The sequence below is a fragment of the Glycine max genome, chromosome 6 (assembly GCF_000004515.6).
Source record: "Glycine max cultivar Williams 82 chromosome 6, Glycine_max_v4.0, whole genome shotgun sequence".
Classification (NCBI taxonomy): Eukaryota; Viridiplantae; Streptophyta; class Magnoliopsida; order Fabales; family Fabaceae; genus Glycine; species Glycine max.
In genome coordinates this window covers 735,219-751,771 of record NC_038242.2, presented here as the reverse complement: position 1 = coordinate 751,771, position 16,553 = coordinate 735,219, and the positions used below count along the sequence as shown (strand labels likewise).

The window sequence follows — 16,553 nt, the reverse complement described above, 5'->3', positions numbered from 1 at the left end:
ACAATGAGGATTTGAACTTGCGGTACAACTTTTGTTTTTTTATACAAACAAGCCAATGAACGGCGAAGTCCTTCTTTTGACTTCAAACTTAGAAAGGAAAAGAAAATGATGAATGTGATATCGGAACCTATGATTAATGCAGAGTAAACTGCAAAGTTAATGAAAACTGTACAAGATTGCAAAGAATGACTAAGTATCGGTCAGGGGCTTGATTCCAGTTTCTTTGCTTCATTCAGTTTGCGCACACCCTGAAGGATCAGAAAGACAAAGACAATTAAGAATTTAATACAGAAAGAATTCCATCATTAAATTCCGTTATCAACTTGGAAGTACATTACCTTGATGAAATCTCCATGAATAACATAATCACGTTCTGCACGAATAGCAAACAGACCAGCTTCAGTACAAACATTACGAAGATCAGCACCATTGAACCCCTGAAAAGTCAATACAATAGAATAAACCATTAGGAAAAGATTGAGAAATATTTTCAGCATGCATATAACTCTTAAGTATCCTTAATCTACCTCAGCAAGCTTCACAACTGCTTCATAGTCAATTTCACCACGTTTTGTAACTCCTTCTGCATGGATTTTGAAGATTTCCATCCTTGACTTCCTATTTGGTAATGTAATTTCAATTTTCCGATCAATTCGACCATGACGAAGAAGAGCCGGGTCAAGAACATCAAGCCTATTTGTAGCCATAATTATTTTGACCTGGTTATAACACATCCAAATTTAGAAAGAAGATATATATGTATGTAGTCATTTTTCTAACCAAGTGCGAATCTCCTTAGGATTGTGAACATGGAACACAGAAGAGGAAATCACCTTTTCAAGATGATTTAATCCATCCAGCTGGTTAAGCAGCTCCTTGAGGGTTCTTTGAATTTCACGATCAGAACCTTTGCGGTTACTGGAACGTCGTCCAGCAATGGCATCAATCTCATCCATGAATATGATGCAAGGCTAAACAAAAAGGATGGAAATAGTAAAAATCAATTCTACAAGGGCATGAAAAAAAAATCCTGTTTTGATGCAATGCAAGTTCTCAATACCTGATGATTGCGGGCATATTTAAACATTTCCCTAATTAATCTTGCACTTTCACCAATAGATTTATGAATTATAGTACTAGATACAACCTGAAAAGAAAAAAAAAAATATTTTATTTATTTATTTATTTATTATAACACCCATCAAGCACTTTGTTCACACAGCACAAAGACAAGAGTTGAACCTTCAAGAATTTAGCATCTACGTTGCAGGAAATTGCTTTTGCTAATAATGTCTTGCCAGTTCCAGGAGGTCCATAAAGAAGAACACCCTGTTTGAGAACATTTTCCTTTATCAAACATAAATCTTAAGTCATTCATACAAAATGTTTCATACCATACCTTGGGGAGTTTCATTCCAATTCCAACCCTGAGAAAAAGCTCAGGATTCGTTAAAGGCAGCTCAATCGATTCCCTGAGTTGTCGAATCTGATCTGAAAGCCCTCCAACTGCAGCGTACTTAACATGTCCCGTGTCCCCTCCGTCAAGTTCAAGTTCAATTATATTATTCACAATATAGTTAACCTGCCAAATGATGAATATAAAACTAGCATGTCAACAATATTGTACTGTAGAATAGTAATCAGCCCAAGACAATAAATGATGGATATATACACACATAACCTTGAGATTAAGCTCAGGAGGCAGTTCAATCGATTCCCCGTGTTCTCGAATCTGTTCTGTAAGCTCTCTAAGTGCAGAGTAATTAGCATTTATAGGGTCTTCATGAATCATGTTATACACAAAAGGGTCAACCTGTGAAATGATGAATAAAATAGTAGCATGCATGTCAACAATTAATGTAGAATAGTAATCAGCCATGCAAACACAATAGATAGATAATGGATGTATATACTTGGGGCGGAAGAATTCTCATAATGGTCATGGTAGTCCTATCCAGGCTAACTCTTGTGCCTGGAACTAGCTTCTCCTTCTCCACCTTACTATGAATGCCAACTATATGTCTATCTGCTCCACTGCTTGATTTTACTATAACTGAAAGGATTCAAATCACATACAATGCTTGATTGATTATCTCAAACCAAATCACACAACTTTATGGCTAACAAGAGGACTAACAAATGAAACATTTTATAAAAAGAATTCAACAAAGCAAAAATTAAGATTATGCCTGTTTTCAGTAACTGAAAATTCTAATGCACTTTTGATCTCTATATTGTTGTTAATTTTCAAATTTAATCTTCTATTTTTTTTTTATCATGAATTTGTTCTTTACCATTTTAATTGTACAATTTTTATTTATTCGACGTGCAATATTTATCCGAAATGTTGATTTGATAACATTTGACATCCAAGGAACACTCTTCTACATCATCAACATTTCTTTTAAATATTAGAAGTTAAATTATTGAATAAATAAAAGTTATATAATTAAAATAATGAGGATCAAATTTGCGGGCCGGGAAAAAAAAAGTGGCAACAATAAAAGCACAACGAATGCAATTAAGTGAGATAAAAACTTTTCCATGTCAACCAGTTAACATTTCCATTTATTGAAACAATGATAGCCTCAAGCGAAAACAAGTTAAACCATGAAATGAGTTATTCTTGCACACAACAGTGTTGATTCAAGAAACTTAGAAAAGAAAGTTTATTCTTACAGCGTTGATTGTGATCATTATAAGGCCCTTCAACAAGAGTAACGAGTTGGCCACCCCTCCTCAGGGACTGAGTTGTCGCATATTCCTTCTTTGCATCCCGCAAAACCCTTTTGGCTGATCAAATGCAGAAAGAAAACTTTGAAAAGAATATATCAAAAAGAAGTGAAAAAAGTTTCAAAGAAGAAACAAAAAAAGAACCTGCTCGGATTCTGTAATGGATTATTTGACAAAGGTAAAACTTTCTTCGATACTCGGCCACCGCAGAAAGACGTCGTAAAATTTCGTCCATTATCTCACACTCTCACTGTGTCACAGTTACAGCATCAACGAACTACTAAATAGTCGTTCTTATATTCATCTTCGCCAAATAAATTTGGATGAACCATATTGAAACAACTTCGCTTGCCGCCTCAGCCTAAGCAAGAAAGTTACGTTCAAGTAATAAATATACTATTATATTTTATTTTTATTGTTGAGAAATCTGATTTCTTGTACTAATTGTTTTTATAATGATAGCAATTACTATGTCAGTAATTTCATTATACTCGAATGTTTATTTTAATATGATTAAAATCATGATAAATAAACATTATATAATAATTAATACTTTAAATATATATAAATCATAGTTTGAATTTATGATGAATAATTTAAATTGTGATATAAAATTATTTTTAATTATTAATAATTTATTTAAATAAATTATTAAAATTTAATCTAGAAATAGAGATAAAAATGTAATTTGTGATGATTGGAGGATAAATTTTTCGATAGTTGTCAATAGTGTATGAAGGAAAATTAAAAAATAAACCTACATATGAATTTTGCACATCCCGCGTCTACTAGAAAGTATAATAAATAAATTAAGTGAATGAATATGATCACATATTATTATTGATGCATGGTTAAGAGAGTCATGATATATGATCAGGAAATAAAATGGAGTGAAAATGCTTCGCCTAATTCTTGAGAAAATGCAAATGGAAGAAATTACCCTATTTTCTTTTATTTATGTATTTTTTAGCCATTTATTTCCTTATTAAAAAAGTCCTTTTTTTCTTCTTCAAATAAGACATTTTTATATTCCTTTTCCATTTCATGTAGTTATATATTTGTTTTTTTTTTACATCTATCTTACGATTTTTATATTAAATTAGATCAATATTTTTTTTCATATATTAATTATATAATTAAAAGAGGGGTTATATTTATAATTTTTTTACATTCATACTTTTTTTCATCGTAAAATATTATGAAATATCATCGTTAAAATAATCTTATTAACTGAAACAATGTGTGTGTATGTGTATTAAATAACACCTCCTTCAATTTAACTTTAATCCTTACTGAAAATTCCAAACGAAATCTTATAAACATTACTTCCACCTAAAGCCATACCGTATTTTTCTTTTATCACTGAATAGAATTTGAGCTAGACAATATATAAAATTATAACGTGACAAACTGAGCGGACACCAGGGAAGGATAATTAGTCGACGACAAACATGCAATGAGGAAAGGAATGGACAGTGAAGTTATTCCTTCGTTTTCAAATTTAAAAAGGAAAATAAAATGAAACGAACGTTTTAAGATTGCAAAACAATGAAAAGGGTCATGCTCCAGAATTAAGTCCTTTGGGTTGCCACTTTCCAACAACAATTTGATTTTAACGTAGAATAGTAATCAGTCAATTTAGCACAATAAATAAATGATAAAAAAAAAGTTAATTAAGTTTTTAGTTCTTAATTTTTTTTTAAAATTTAGTTTATAATACCTAAATTTTTGTTTGATTGATCAATATCTCTTAATTTTTTTCATTATGATTTTTAATTTTTAAACTTTTAAAAAATTACATTTTAATCCAAAAAATAATAAATTTAAATTTTTATTTAGGAATTAAAAATTAAAATTTTTAAAAGTTTAAGAACTTTAACTATTAGAACAAAAATTTAAGAATTAAGAACTTAATTAATCAACCGAATATACTTGGTGCGGAAGAATCCGCGTAATTATGCAGCGCAACTCTTGTCCCTGCAGTTAGCTTCTCCTTGTCCAATTTACTATGACATCCAAGTAGCAATTTTAGGTCTTTAATTTAAAGTAACAAAAATTCTTTTAATATTTATTTTAGGTCTCACACATTAAAACTTAATCGATCGTCTCTAACCAATCTCTCAACTTAGCTAACAAGAGGACTAACAAATGAAACACAATTTATATAAAGAATACAGAAATGCAACAACAATTAACGTTATGTGTGTTTGATTAACCGAAAATCAAATTAAAAGACTTCATTGTATTCTTAGTTTTTTTTTTATTATTGTCATTTGTTGAATTTAATCTCCCAATTCTTTTCCTTTCTTTTTTTTTTTTATAGATTTAATCCCGCTATTTTAATTGCACAATTAAAATAGTGAGACCAAATTTGAAAATGAAAATGAAATTCATGATGATAGTAAGAAAAGCGAAAGTGCATTTAAGTGAAACCAGAACTTGCTCACGCCACACATTAGCATTTCCACTTATTAAAACGAGCATAGTCTCAGTCCAACCAAATGAGCAAACAAGTTAATGCAATAAATAAGTTATTCTTGCACAGAGTGTTTATCTCTTGAAGGGTAGAAAACAAGTTAGTTATGCTTACAGCTATCTTTGTAAGACCCTTGAACTTCAGCAACGATTTCGCAAAGACTATTTGAGATCATCCTCAGTTTTCGTCAATTTCTTCTTTACAGCCCACAAATACATTCTGCCTGAGTACAACATAATAATGCTAAATCAATTTACTAATATCCGTGTTTCTTAATTTGCCGGATCAAATGCAGAAAACTTGAAAAGAATAAAAAAGAACTTGAGTTATTAAAAAGCAAAGAAAACACGTAAAACTTGAATGCAAAAGAGAAAGAAAAAGAAATGCGGGTTGGGGACCTTTTCGGAGTAAGGCACAGCCTGTTAGATAACGGGAACGCTTTCTTTGATACACGGCCACCACCGCAGAACGACGTCGTGTCTCGCTCGACATTATCTCACAGTTACAGCTACAGCATCAACGAGCAACGTAACTAACTAACTAACTCTCTCTGATATGCTAATGCTCGTCGTTCTTAATTTCATCTTCGTCAAATAAATTTGGAACCATGTTTAAACAACTTCGCTTGCCGCCATACCCTCACCAAGAAAGTTACGTTCAAGTAATCAATATACTATTATATATATATATATATATATATACTCTTTTGAGAAATCTCATTTCTTCTAGTAATTGTTTTTAGGATAAATAACAAAATTTGTCTTCCAAAGTGTAATATGATAATAAATTGATTCTTAAAAAATAAAAAAAATACAAATTTAATGTTTTCAATATGCAAATAATACAACAATTTAATTTTGTCATTAAATTTGTAAAATTATTTTTTTATTAAGTTATGATGTTTAAGGATTAATTTATATTTTTAAAGAAAAATTTGATATTAAATTAAAAAGTTTAAGAATTAATTTATTATAAATTTATTTACAAGACTAATTTATTATAATTTTTTATATATTCAATGACTAAATCTAAAATTTTCATTTTTGAGGGATTAACTTTTCAATGTCTCACATATTCAGAGACCAATTTAACTATTTAACATTATTTTTACAATGATAAATTACACTTAACTATTTTTTTACTATTTTTATTATTTAGGATAAATATTTATTTTTGTATAAATAAAATTTATTAATAAATATTTTTAAATATATAAATTATATTATGAATATACTTATAGTAAATAAATATTTTTATATGTCAATTATAATTTAGATTTATAATAAATAATTTAAATTATGGTATAAGATTATTTTTAATTATTAATATTTTAAAAGTTATTAAATTCCATTTTAAGATAGATATAAAAAGACAATAAATTATTTTGTCAAATTATACATTTACACCTTATACTATTTAATAATTTACAGTGAAAAAGAAAAATATATCTAAGCCTAATATATAAACATACAATCACTTCTTTCTTTCATATTTTTTTATCCCATTTTCTTCTCACCTTTCTATTCTTTTTCTACCACAATATTTATACAGTATTATTTATTTTAATATTATAGTATTTATATTGTTTTTAAATTTTTAAAATAAATAATAAAGATTGAATATTAAATAGAAATTAAATTCGCAAAATGGAGAATGAAAGGATCATCGGTTTTAATTAATCCCACCTTTACCCCTTTTATCATTTTTTTCGATTATAAATCTTCTTACCATGTCAAAACCAATAATGTCACGTAAACTAACAATGGACTTAACTATTTAATTTTAATAATTGGAAGACGTTTGCACAATTAATAAAAAAACTAAATTACAAAAAAATATTATAGGAGTTCCAAATTAAAAATATAATTTAGGGTATTTTTTATGGAAACAAATTAAAGTCAATAAAAATAATCAATCTTTTTCTGTTACATGAGAAATAATCCAATCTAATTACAGGTTTCCTCTCTCCCATTTTAAGGTGGACCATTACTGATTTTTTATACTAATACTTTTTTATAAAAAAATAATTAGAATGCATTTTGAGTTAAAGAATTTCTATATTACTGTTTAATTATAAATTATAATATATAATAATATTGCTAATTTTTATAATAGTATTTTTAAAAAAATATATTTAAAGTGATTTCTAAATAGTTGATACTGACAAGATATCAATTTTTTTAATAGGTGGGATTATTGGCATTCTAATTAATATAGTTATTTATACTATTTTAAAAATCTATATTTAAAAAATTTAAATGAGAGGGACGAATATGAAACTACAACTTTTCTGATATTTTTGTTACCGAAAGCCCGGAGAGATGGTGAGGGGTAAGAGAGATGGAAGAAGAGACTGTATGCAAAATCTCAAAATTAAGTTGTAATAATCTTTGTTTATTTAATATCATTTCCTATTAGTTAGAATATCTATCCACGATACATGATCGCTTAGGTTGACTGCTATTTTTTTTTTATACTAAAGATTGGACTATTGAAGTAAATTACTCGTTTAGTATTTTACCCGTAATCCCTCTGATTGTAACACCGAATTAGGGTTTATGAAAATCTTTATCCATAATTTAAAGCTGTTCATTTTTGTGAGTGTCCAAATTTTACCTTAACCTAATAACTATAAGGCAAGGCACTAAACAAATACATTGCTAGTATGAACCTTGATGAGTAAAAACTATACGAATAGATTCATGAAGTAACGGTTTCTTTCTTGACGAAAAATTAGGAAGGGTATTAAAAATAATAATTAAATACTTTCATCTCTTTTATATTTTTTTATTAGGCTAAAATATAATTTTTGTCCTCATATTTTTTAAAAATTTATAGTTTTAGTTCTTTTATTTTTTAATAAAGATATTTAATCGTTTACTTTTAAAAAATTTATAATTTTAGTCCTTCATTTTTTAATTACATTTTGTCTCTATTTAAAAAAAATGTAATTTTGATTGTTATGATCAATTTTAAATGTTAATTTATATACTCTGTAAACGTTGACGGACACATGTATATTTATTTATTATTCATGTGTTTTTTTTAATTATTTACTTGTTAACAAACTTAATTTATTAAAAAAAATTAAAAAATACATAATCAAGTCTGAAATTAAAAAAGAAAAATTAAATTACAGATTTTTTTAAAAAGTGAAAAACAAAATATCAAAATTTAAAAATATTTGTATGCTTATTTATATCCATAAGACTTTAGTTAAGAGATATATCTAAACTCAATTCCACTTAAATCAATGTAACTTTGATGTTTTAATTTTCATGCGTTTAGATTTGTGCAACTAAGCATTTTTTTTCCATTAAATATATAATGCCTTTGAAATTAAACACTACATGAGTGACATGACCAATTGACCATTGTCCAAATCTTTCTCTCTTTCCTCTCTGAAATGGATGGTTGTATTACCCTCCTCTTCTTTCCCATACTTTATTGGTCTATATTTTTATTTGCACATGTGAATGGTGGTCTAGTAACATGCTAAAAGGAGAAAAGAGAAAGAAGGGTAGAGCTTTACTTACATGCATTCATCCAAAAAATAGTAGCATCTTGAATGATCAAGAGGAAGTGTAGACAAGGATGTGGTCATAACCCTGTCATGTGTCATCTATATACACCAGGCCAAACATAATGGGTGAAGATTTATTCAAAACCTACCCATATTTATTGAACCCGAAACCAAATCCTATTCTTGACGAATGAACTTCTCACATCATTTTTCTCACAATCACAATTCAGCGTTGGGTAATCTTTCTTTCCCTCTCGGCAATATGGAGCAAGAAATTGACAGTTTGATACTCAACATGGGTTCACTTGGAACCAGCTTTCCACCAAAGTAAGAGCATTCAGCTACCAAAAAAAAAGTCCATGTTTCTTTTCATTTGTTTATATATTTTTTAGTTTAATTTTAATGCAGTCTTAGTACAAAAGATTTCACACTGACAGTCAATTAAAAATCACTTTAGATATGATTTTTAAAATAATTATTACAAAAATCAACAATTTTCAATTACATGGCATATATGCCTGATGGCAAATTTTTTTTTGAAAAAAAACTTTTGAACTATTAATTTATTTTAATTAATTTTAAATTTTAAATTTTAAATTATCCTTGTTAGAGTTTAGTTTGTGACTCTATTTGCCCAGGAGATCAGGATTGTCAATGTATTACTCGGGAAAATCAAGATCATTTGTTTGCATGGAAGATGTACATTGCGTGGAGGATCTGAAGAAACCAGAACATGCTGATGCAAAGAAAACGAAGAAACGTTCTCACAGGAAGGAATTGCTCAACCTTGCTCCTTATCCATGCCGAAGGGCACCAAGTTGCACTCAATTAACTACCCCATACGTCAACGTGTAGGACATTAATTTTCTAGCTGAAATTCCATATGATCACTCTACTTATTTCCCACATCGATCCCATCCTCCTATGCCCATGTGTATATATTTAAGCCAATTTTTTTTTTTTTTGCTGAATAAGCCTTTTTTTTTTTGCTGAATAAGCCAATTTTAATGTTAAAGCAAAATTGCTATACAATTTTTTATCCCAATTCAATGATTGTCATGGACTTGTAATATATAATTTTTGTCTTGCCATGAAATTTATCCTTTATTTTAACTTTATCCTTAGTTCCTTTAATTTATATTATGTGCAATTTTGATCCTCTGAAGTTTTTTTAGTCAATTAATTCCTTTATTTTTAAAAATCAAGCAAAATCCATTCATCTGAAAAAAAAATTCTATTTAAAAATATCACATTCTCGTTTTCTATCTAAATATTTGAAGATTTACGATGAATTTGAAATATGAAATAACTTTAAAATTTAAAAGTTTAATAAATATTTGATCGAATTTGAAAGATATTATAGAAAATGAGATAAGGGTTTAAAGAGGAAAAAACTGATTTTTTTAGTACAATTTGAAGTTTTCATTGATGAATTTTGAATAGAAAAACTTTTTAAAATAATTTAGTTGATTCAAATTTATAAAAGAAAAAGTAGAAAATGATAACTTAAAAGATTTTAACTTTAAAATAATAAAAAAAATCAAAGGAAGTATGAAATTTGTTTAACTCAACGAAGGCGGCAAAGATTAAAAAATCATACAAGTTTTATACCTACCAAATCCACTCTCATTTAAATATAATATTTCGTTGGACTAGCAGTTCGTGTCCAGTGTGCAAGTTTGATGTTTAATATGAGGTGAAATGGTGAATTGAACCTTTGTTGCTGGTTTCCAGCACCGATGCACTCAAGTTCTGTTGTCATGGAAACCAAACTGAGATGGGTCTCACCAGGCAAAAAATTACCTCCTTCACAATGCTGCAAACCCAATGTTAGAGACACTCCACTTCCTGACTTGAACCTCTCAAACTCTGACATTTTGCATGTTGGACCAACTGACACGAACCTCTCATTAGTAGCTCCATCAGACTGAACAACTGTGTCAATAGAGAAGAAACCATAATCATCCAATTTTCGCCTTTGCATTACTTACCTATGTTCAGTTTCAACCCCACGAACTCCATTTATGAGACTAGCTAATCCAGTGGATGACATAATTTCTGTATCAAGAGCCTGATCATGTCTAAGGTCCTTAGCTTGTCCACCAATGTGATTTGTATCGGCTACTATTGGACTTTGACAGTGCTGCCAATCATCACCCATATCATTGGAGGTCTTGACATCACTTTTTGTTACCTTGGACACATTTTCAGATGAAGAACTTGAGTCCATGTCAGCATCACAATTCTCTTGCTTGTACATCTCTTCAATCATAGGTTTCCATAGACGCACACGCGCATTTATAAACCAATTTGAGACCTAATTCAAGCAAATTTAAAAAGTGTTCATTGCAAATACATAAAAAATATCACCCTCTAGAGTTCCTCTAAAAAATAATTTCAAGCAACAAATGAAAAAAAAAAATACTTTTTGTCATCTTATAATTAACACAAGAAAGCACTATCAAGTTGCTAAAATCATATTCTAGTTGTTTTTCTACCTGACTTCTGGTCAAACCTGTCTGTTTTGCTAGCATGATCTTATCAGAATCCTTTGGATAGCTGTGAAAAATAGAAAATGTCAATTAGATTAAATAACCACAATGATCATGGATCAAAAAATTACAAAAAAGAAAGAAAAAAAAACCAAGGTTGATATGTAAGGGTTTACGGATGAAGAAAATGCTCAAAAAGCCAAGCGCGAAGAATTACAACAGAGCTTTCTGGAAGCCCCCTTTGTGGTCTCCATGCATGTTGCATCATGCCAAGCTGCTGAAGAACTCTCTGTTGTCGGATTTGTTGGTCCATGTACTTTAGTCTTGTCATTCCAACTCCTTTGTTACTTCCAGAAGCATTTTGCTCTCCAAGGTTCTTTTGTGTTGCACTGATTTGACCAGTGATTGCATCACGCAAACACCGGAAATGGCATGAAATGGTTTGAAGAGCAAGGGCTGTGTATGGTTTAGCTGCTCCACATCCTGCTACCACATCAAATGATGACACCACAATCTGCATCTGCTGATAATATTGTTTGTACCTATTGTCAACCTACAGCAATTGACAGGAAGCCATTAAAACTATATTGTTGCTATAAAGAAGAGCAGAATGTATGTTAGTCTAGGTGACTCTATCAACTTTATAGATTTAACTATAAAATTGGCACCCGATAACAATTAGTTCTACCCAGATCATCTTATTTTCAGTGTCACATACCAGGAGAGTTTTTTTTTTTCAAATAGATATCAGTCATAAAAGATATTATCAACAAAATAGATCCAATATTTGCACTTGTATCACTTCAACATATTCCTTTTTCATACTTTATGGTGCTTAAACCACTGTTAAAATGATGATCAATATACAGGATAGAACAAACATAAATTATGCGCTGTAATGGGAAGAAATTCAATTTCCATTATCACAGTTTAGCATGCAATAATTTACCAAATGCTGACACACATGAACATAAACACAGGAGAGATGGAGTTATAATATTCAAATTAGGGAAGGTTACAGCGACTCATAACTCTGAGAAAATCTACATTTTCTTTTAAAGATATGTATTGTTAGGGTCAACTGTTTGAAGAAATCGGAGTTACAGAAGTATGGGAATCTACATAAATAGGTCTTACCTCGTCCAACATTGACAAAAGCTTTGTTAACTTGTGGTGCAGATCTTGTTTTTCAGCATGTGAAAGCTCACAAGAGGTCTTACTAGTTGAAGCTTGAGAATTAGGCACTCCATTTGCAGAAGGCCTGTCATTTTCTAGTTGCTCATCATCCTCATTAGAATTCTTCTTAGAGTTCTCATGTGTGCTATAACTTCTCACAACAGGTCTTTTAATAGCTTTTCGGATGTCAACAACTTCATCAAGTAGTAGTTGCACTGCCTTGAGGTATTTGAAGCTAGGAACTGTTCTTCCAACACTAGACATTCTATGAATTGAAAAATCCGCTTTGTCCAAATCTTGATTAGCTTCAGGTAAGCCAGGTGGAAGATTTTCAGAATGTCTCATACCCTCATCTCTAGATGAACCCTTTTGGTAGGCAGCCTCGTTGCCCGAACTTGATGGATTAGTACCCAAAAATGAATCAAAACTTGGCCTGTGATTCCTATCATGGATAGAAGGCATTTGAATTCCTGAGGGTATGTGGGTTCCAAGGCTGAGAGATAATCCCTGACCTTGTAAGTTCTGTCCATCCATAGTTTGTCTGACTAGCATCTCACTTCTACCCTCCCTCCATGCACTGAAATCATGAACCCCGGTTTGGAACCCACCAATATTGGCCAAGATTTCTTGTTGTTCAGGAGTGGAATGTGATGCACCTACTGATGGTGATGGAATCACAAAGCAATTGTTTTGCGGCTGAGAATTGCCGGACAATGCTTCTGAATATGATCCAGAGTTCATATACAATGACATATTGCTCGGCAAAATTGGTGTCTCGGGATATGAATCAGGCAAAGGTTCCCTAAGACACAACATAGGCACTGCATCCCTTTCATTACTCGAACTTGTGTAGTAAGTTGCCATAACTCTAGGACAGTGGAAACCCACTGTTTGAAAATCCTAAGATAGATTAAGGGCCACCTATAAGTAGAAGCAGCAAACTTATACACACAATCTATTTTGTTAAGCAAATGAGACAAATACTGCCTGAACTTTTCTGATTCCTAGAAGTCACAGAGTTGGTGGTTGCGGCAAAGTTTGAAATTTCAGATTGTCCAATAATGAAAGTTGAAACAGAAGTTGAATGCCTCCCAGTAACATAACAATTAGCATGTCACCAACATTACGCTTCCATAGCAGATCTTCAATCTCGGGCGTACCAGGCATTACACATAAGAATTAAGCTTCAAAAAGAAGAAAAGAAAAAAAAATAAAAACTCATTTGCATAAAATGAAAAGGAAAACAAAGCAGGTTTAAAATAAAAGCCACTAAACATGCCCACATACGTTCATGTAAAATTGTCTTAACAGTGATGATTTCAAAGAGAGAAAGACGCAGAGAGGACCAAAAGTTGGTTTCTCATCTCAATTCCAGAAAACAAAGTAACATGAGTAAAAGAAAGAGTATCCCATGAACGAGAAGAGACACATAACAAGGACTTACACCGGGCTGCAGAGGATAAGTACCCCAAGAACAAGAAGATATGCTATGCTAGTCTTTGGCTGGAACCTGAAAGGAAGTACAAATTAAAGCAAGGAGAGAGAAGCAGTTTTCTGTTCAGTGGTTCATCTCATAATCTGAAACAAAAAAGAGTGAGTGAGTGAGAACAAAGAAAGAAAGGAAAGACAAAAGGTGGGGCCTAGCTAGCTTCATTGATATATTAAAGGGTTGGGTTGTGTTGTGTGTATGACTGTAAGGTGGGGAGAAGGGAAGAAAGATGAAGAGAAAAAGAAAAGAGAAGAGATAAGAGTGAGGAGTGAGGAGTGAGGAGGGAAAGGGAAGTAGCACAGAGAGAGAGAGAGCAGAGCAGTGTGGAGGTGGGTTGACATTATATTACATAGACATAATGGTGCCCTGTCTTTGGGATTGGTGTTGGGAGAAGCTTCAATTTGCGTCACAATGAACTGCCTTGACGTCAAACTACTAAAAAACTTGGACATTAAACTGTGAAACTAAAAAAACAGATTAGTTGCACTTCCTTTGTTAATCAAAAATACCTGGATTTATAGATCTTATCTTACTATGTCAAGGCTCGTTGAAAACATTTTAATGAGAGTATCTTTTGAGTTTTTTTTAATATATTGTTTATTAGTATTAGTTAATATTTTTTTGCAAAATCTATTAAATTAAGAACAAAAACCTCTACATAAAAATGAAACACTCGTTTAAAGAGTGTTTTTTTCCTAGTGATATTAAAAAAATATATTTAAAAAGAACCAATGATAAAAATATACTAGTAACATTTTCGCTGATAAATTTGGTGTGAATCACAAATAAGTAATCTGTAAAAGCATTACAAAATAATGTTAACTGGAATATTAATTTAAAGAGAAAATAATTTATACTCTGTGAACAAAATTTACATTCTTATCCGATTATAAAATGTTAGGCAGGTAAGTTTATTAATTTTAAATGAAAAATTACTTAAAAATCATACCTATTTTAATTTTTAATTGGTTAATAATAGTGTGATATTTATAAAAATAAACTTTACATTAAAAATAAAAACCTTTGTAATGTCTTCCATAAAACCTAACAAATTTGTGATATTTATAAATATTGTTGCTTGGAAATTTTGTTTTAACATCCCTGATTAATTATAGGTAATCATAAGAAAAAATTATGTTGGGCTTGAGTAAAAAAATGTTAATCCATATGTGGTGATGACTATGGTGGTGAGGGTTGATAGAGTTGGGATGTGGTGGTAGGAGGGGGAGGGGTGAATTGGAGGTGATAAAGATGGTCAATGATGTAGGCATTGTTGATTGCAATAATTATTGGTAATGTTCGTAAGTAGTGATGTAAGAAAATTTACACCTACATATATTTGTAGATAAAATTCACAATATGAAATATGTATCTTATACAAGTATTCGTAAGTAATAAGTACAAATGTTTTTACCATCTGATTATTAATGGGGCAAAGATGGGAATCATAATACCTGAGTTTGTTAACCTTAGCAAGTACGTCAAGGAGAAAATGCTTGCCTTCCCCTTCCCTTTAGTATATGAAAGGATAATCCCTTGCCATAATATGCCTTAAGCCACATTTCCATCACCATGTGTTACTACTAATCTTACCAATACTTTTTTTTTATAAAGAAATATCCATCGATACATGTGAATATATATAAAAAAATCATAAGTAATTTCTGAGTGATTTCATGGTGAATAATTGGATAAATTTTTTTCTAACAAGACATATAATTATTAATCATATTTGTGTCTGTCTTGTTGTTATTCCTAGGATAGGGTGACAATAATAGTGGTGACACTAGGATGAGATAAAGATGGTGGTAGGAATAATGATAGTGAGACAATATTAATGATAATGTCGATGGTTTATGGTAATCGATAAATAGTAAGGACAAATGTGATGAAGTGGAAATCACGAGAACGATAATAATGACTCGGTGATAGTAATAATGATGATGACGATAACCAGAACTACAAAAACAAAAAAAGTAATTATATAGTATGGTCGGTCAATGGAATCCTAAGGTATTCTTATAAACTTTGGCATTGTCTATGAGATTAATATTTAGTCTAAAATTTAGTTACACTTAAAATTCATCGTCATTCCCCAAGAATATATTATGTGAGAAATCAAATTCAGATTTTTTTTCCACAAACATATTGTGTGTCATCAATTAAGTTATATTCATTGAGTTCTTTCTTCTTTTCTTTAAAGGTACATCTAACGTATTATTTTCTTATTTTAAGTTAAAATTCAATATTTTTATAAATAATAATTAAAATGAATTTATAGAACAATTTAAATTATTTATTATAAGTAGAAAATATAATTAAAAGGATTTAATTATAATATAATTTATACATAAATTTTAATTAAATAAAAAATATTTATCCTATATAATTGGCTACTAGTTTTTAAAACTCCTTTCGTTTCTTCTCTTGCTTTTCTTTTATTTATCCCTTCTATTAATTTCTCTCTATTTCCTTATTTTTTTTTATCTCTCAATCTTTTTCTTCCTTCCACGAAAGTATCAAAAAATGAGTTGTAGGATGACAATTTTCCTTCAAACAAGGCCAAAAAGTTGGCCATTGCCACTTGGAATGGAAAAAGCAGAACAGGTCGCATCCTATGCCCAAAGCGGAATAGCCTCAGCTTACCGGAAAGATCCACGCTTC

At 30.3% G+C, this 16,553-nt stretch overlaps 2 protein-coding genes across 2 annotated transcripts; both read right to left on the bottom strand.

The window, feature by feature from the left end:
* Window positions 1-200: 200 nt before the first annotated feature.
* On the bottom strand, window positions 201-2,968 carry LOC100817206 (26S proteasome regulatory subunit 10B homolog A). The gene is made up of 11 exons (XM_041016052.1): window positions 2,878-2,968; window positions 2,680-2,793; window positions 1,914-2,053; window positions 1,771-1,813; window positions 1,400-1,524; window positions 1,243-1,329; window positions 1,061-1,147; window positions 834-971; window positions 528-719; window positions 339-437; window positions 201-248 (listed from the first exon to the last, which is right to left on the bottom strand). Exons 1-11 carry the CDS (start codon window positions 2,966-2,968, stop codon window positions 201-203), a joined length of 1,164 nt encoding a protein of 387 aa, XP_040871986.1.
* Window positions 2,969-10,293: 7,325 nt separating this feature from the next.
* On the bottom strand, window positions 10,294-14,294 carry LOC100816667 (BEL1-like homeodomain protein 7). The gene is made up of 5 exons (XM_006581050.4): window positions 13,845-14,294; window positions 12,362-13,584; window positions 11,401-11,777; window positions 11,231-11,291; window positions 10,294-11,049 (listed from the first exon to the last, which is right to left on the bottom strand). Exons 2-5 carry the CDS (start codon window positions 13,262-13,264, stop codon window positions 10,720-10,722), a joined length of 1,671 nt encoding a protein of 556 aa, XP_006581113.1. The 5' UTR covers window positions 13,265-13,584; window positions 13,845-14,294; the 3' UTR covers window positions 10,294-10,719.
* Between the last annotated feature and the right edge of the window lie 2,259 nt (window positions 14,295-16,553).

What these genes read in the sequence shown, in the direction of transcription:
- LOC100817206 (XM_041016052.1), bottom strand. Translation starts at nt 2,968, where the DNA reads ATGGACGAAATTTTACGACGTCTTTCTGCGGTGGCCGAGTATCGAAGA. An exon ending in TAATGATCACAATCAACGCT is followed by an intron (nt 2,054 to 2,679) that starts GTAAGAATAAAC and finishes GAATCCTTTCAG; the next exon opens with TTATAGTAAAATCAAGCAGT. An exon ending in GATTAAATCATCTTGAAAAG is followed by an intron (nt 720 to 833) that starts GTGATTTCCTCT and finishes TGTTATAACCAG; the next exon opens with GTCAAAATAATTATGGCTAC.
- LOC100816667 (XM_006581050.4), bottom strand. Translation starts at nt 13,264, where the DNA reads ATGGCAACTTACTACACAAGTTCGAGTAATGAAAGGGATGCAGTGCCT. An exon ending in TTTTGTCAATGTTGGACGAG is followed by an intron (nt 11,778 to 12,361) that starts GTAAGACCTATT and finishes CAATTGCTGTAG; the next exon opens with GTTGACAATAGGTACAAACA. An exon ending in TTTGAGCATTTTCTTCATCC is followed by an intron (nt 11,292 to 11,400) that starts GTAAACCCTTAC and finishes TATTTTTCACAG; the next exon opens with CTATCCAAAGGATTCTGATA.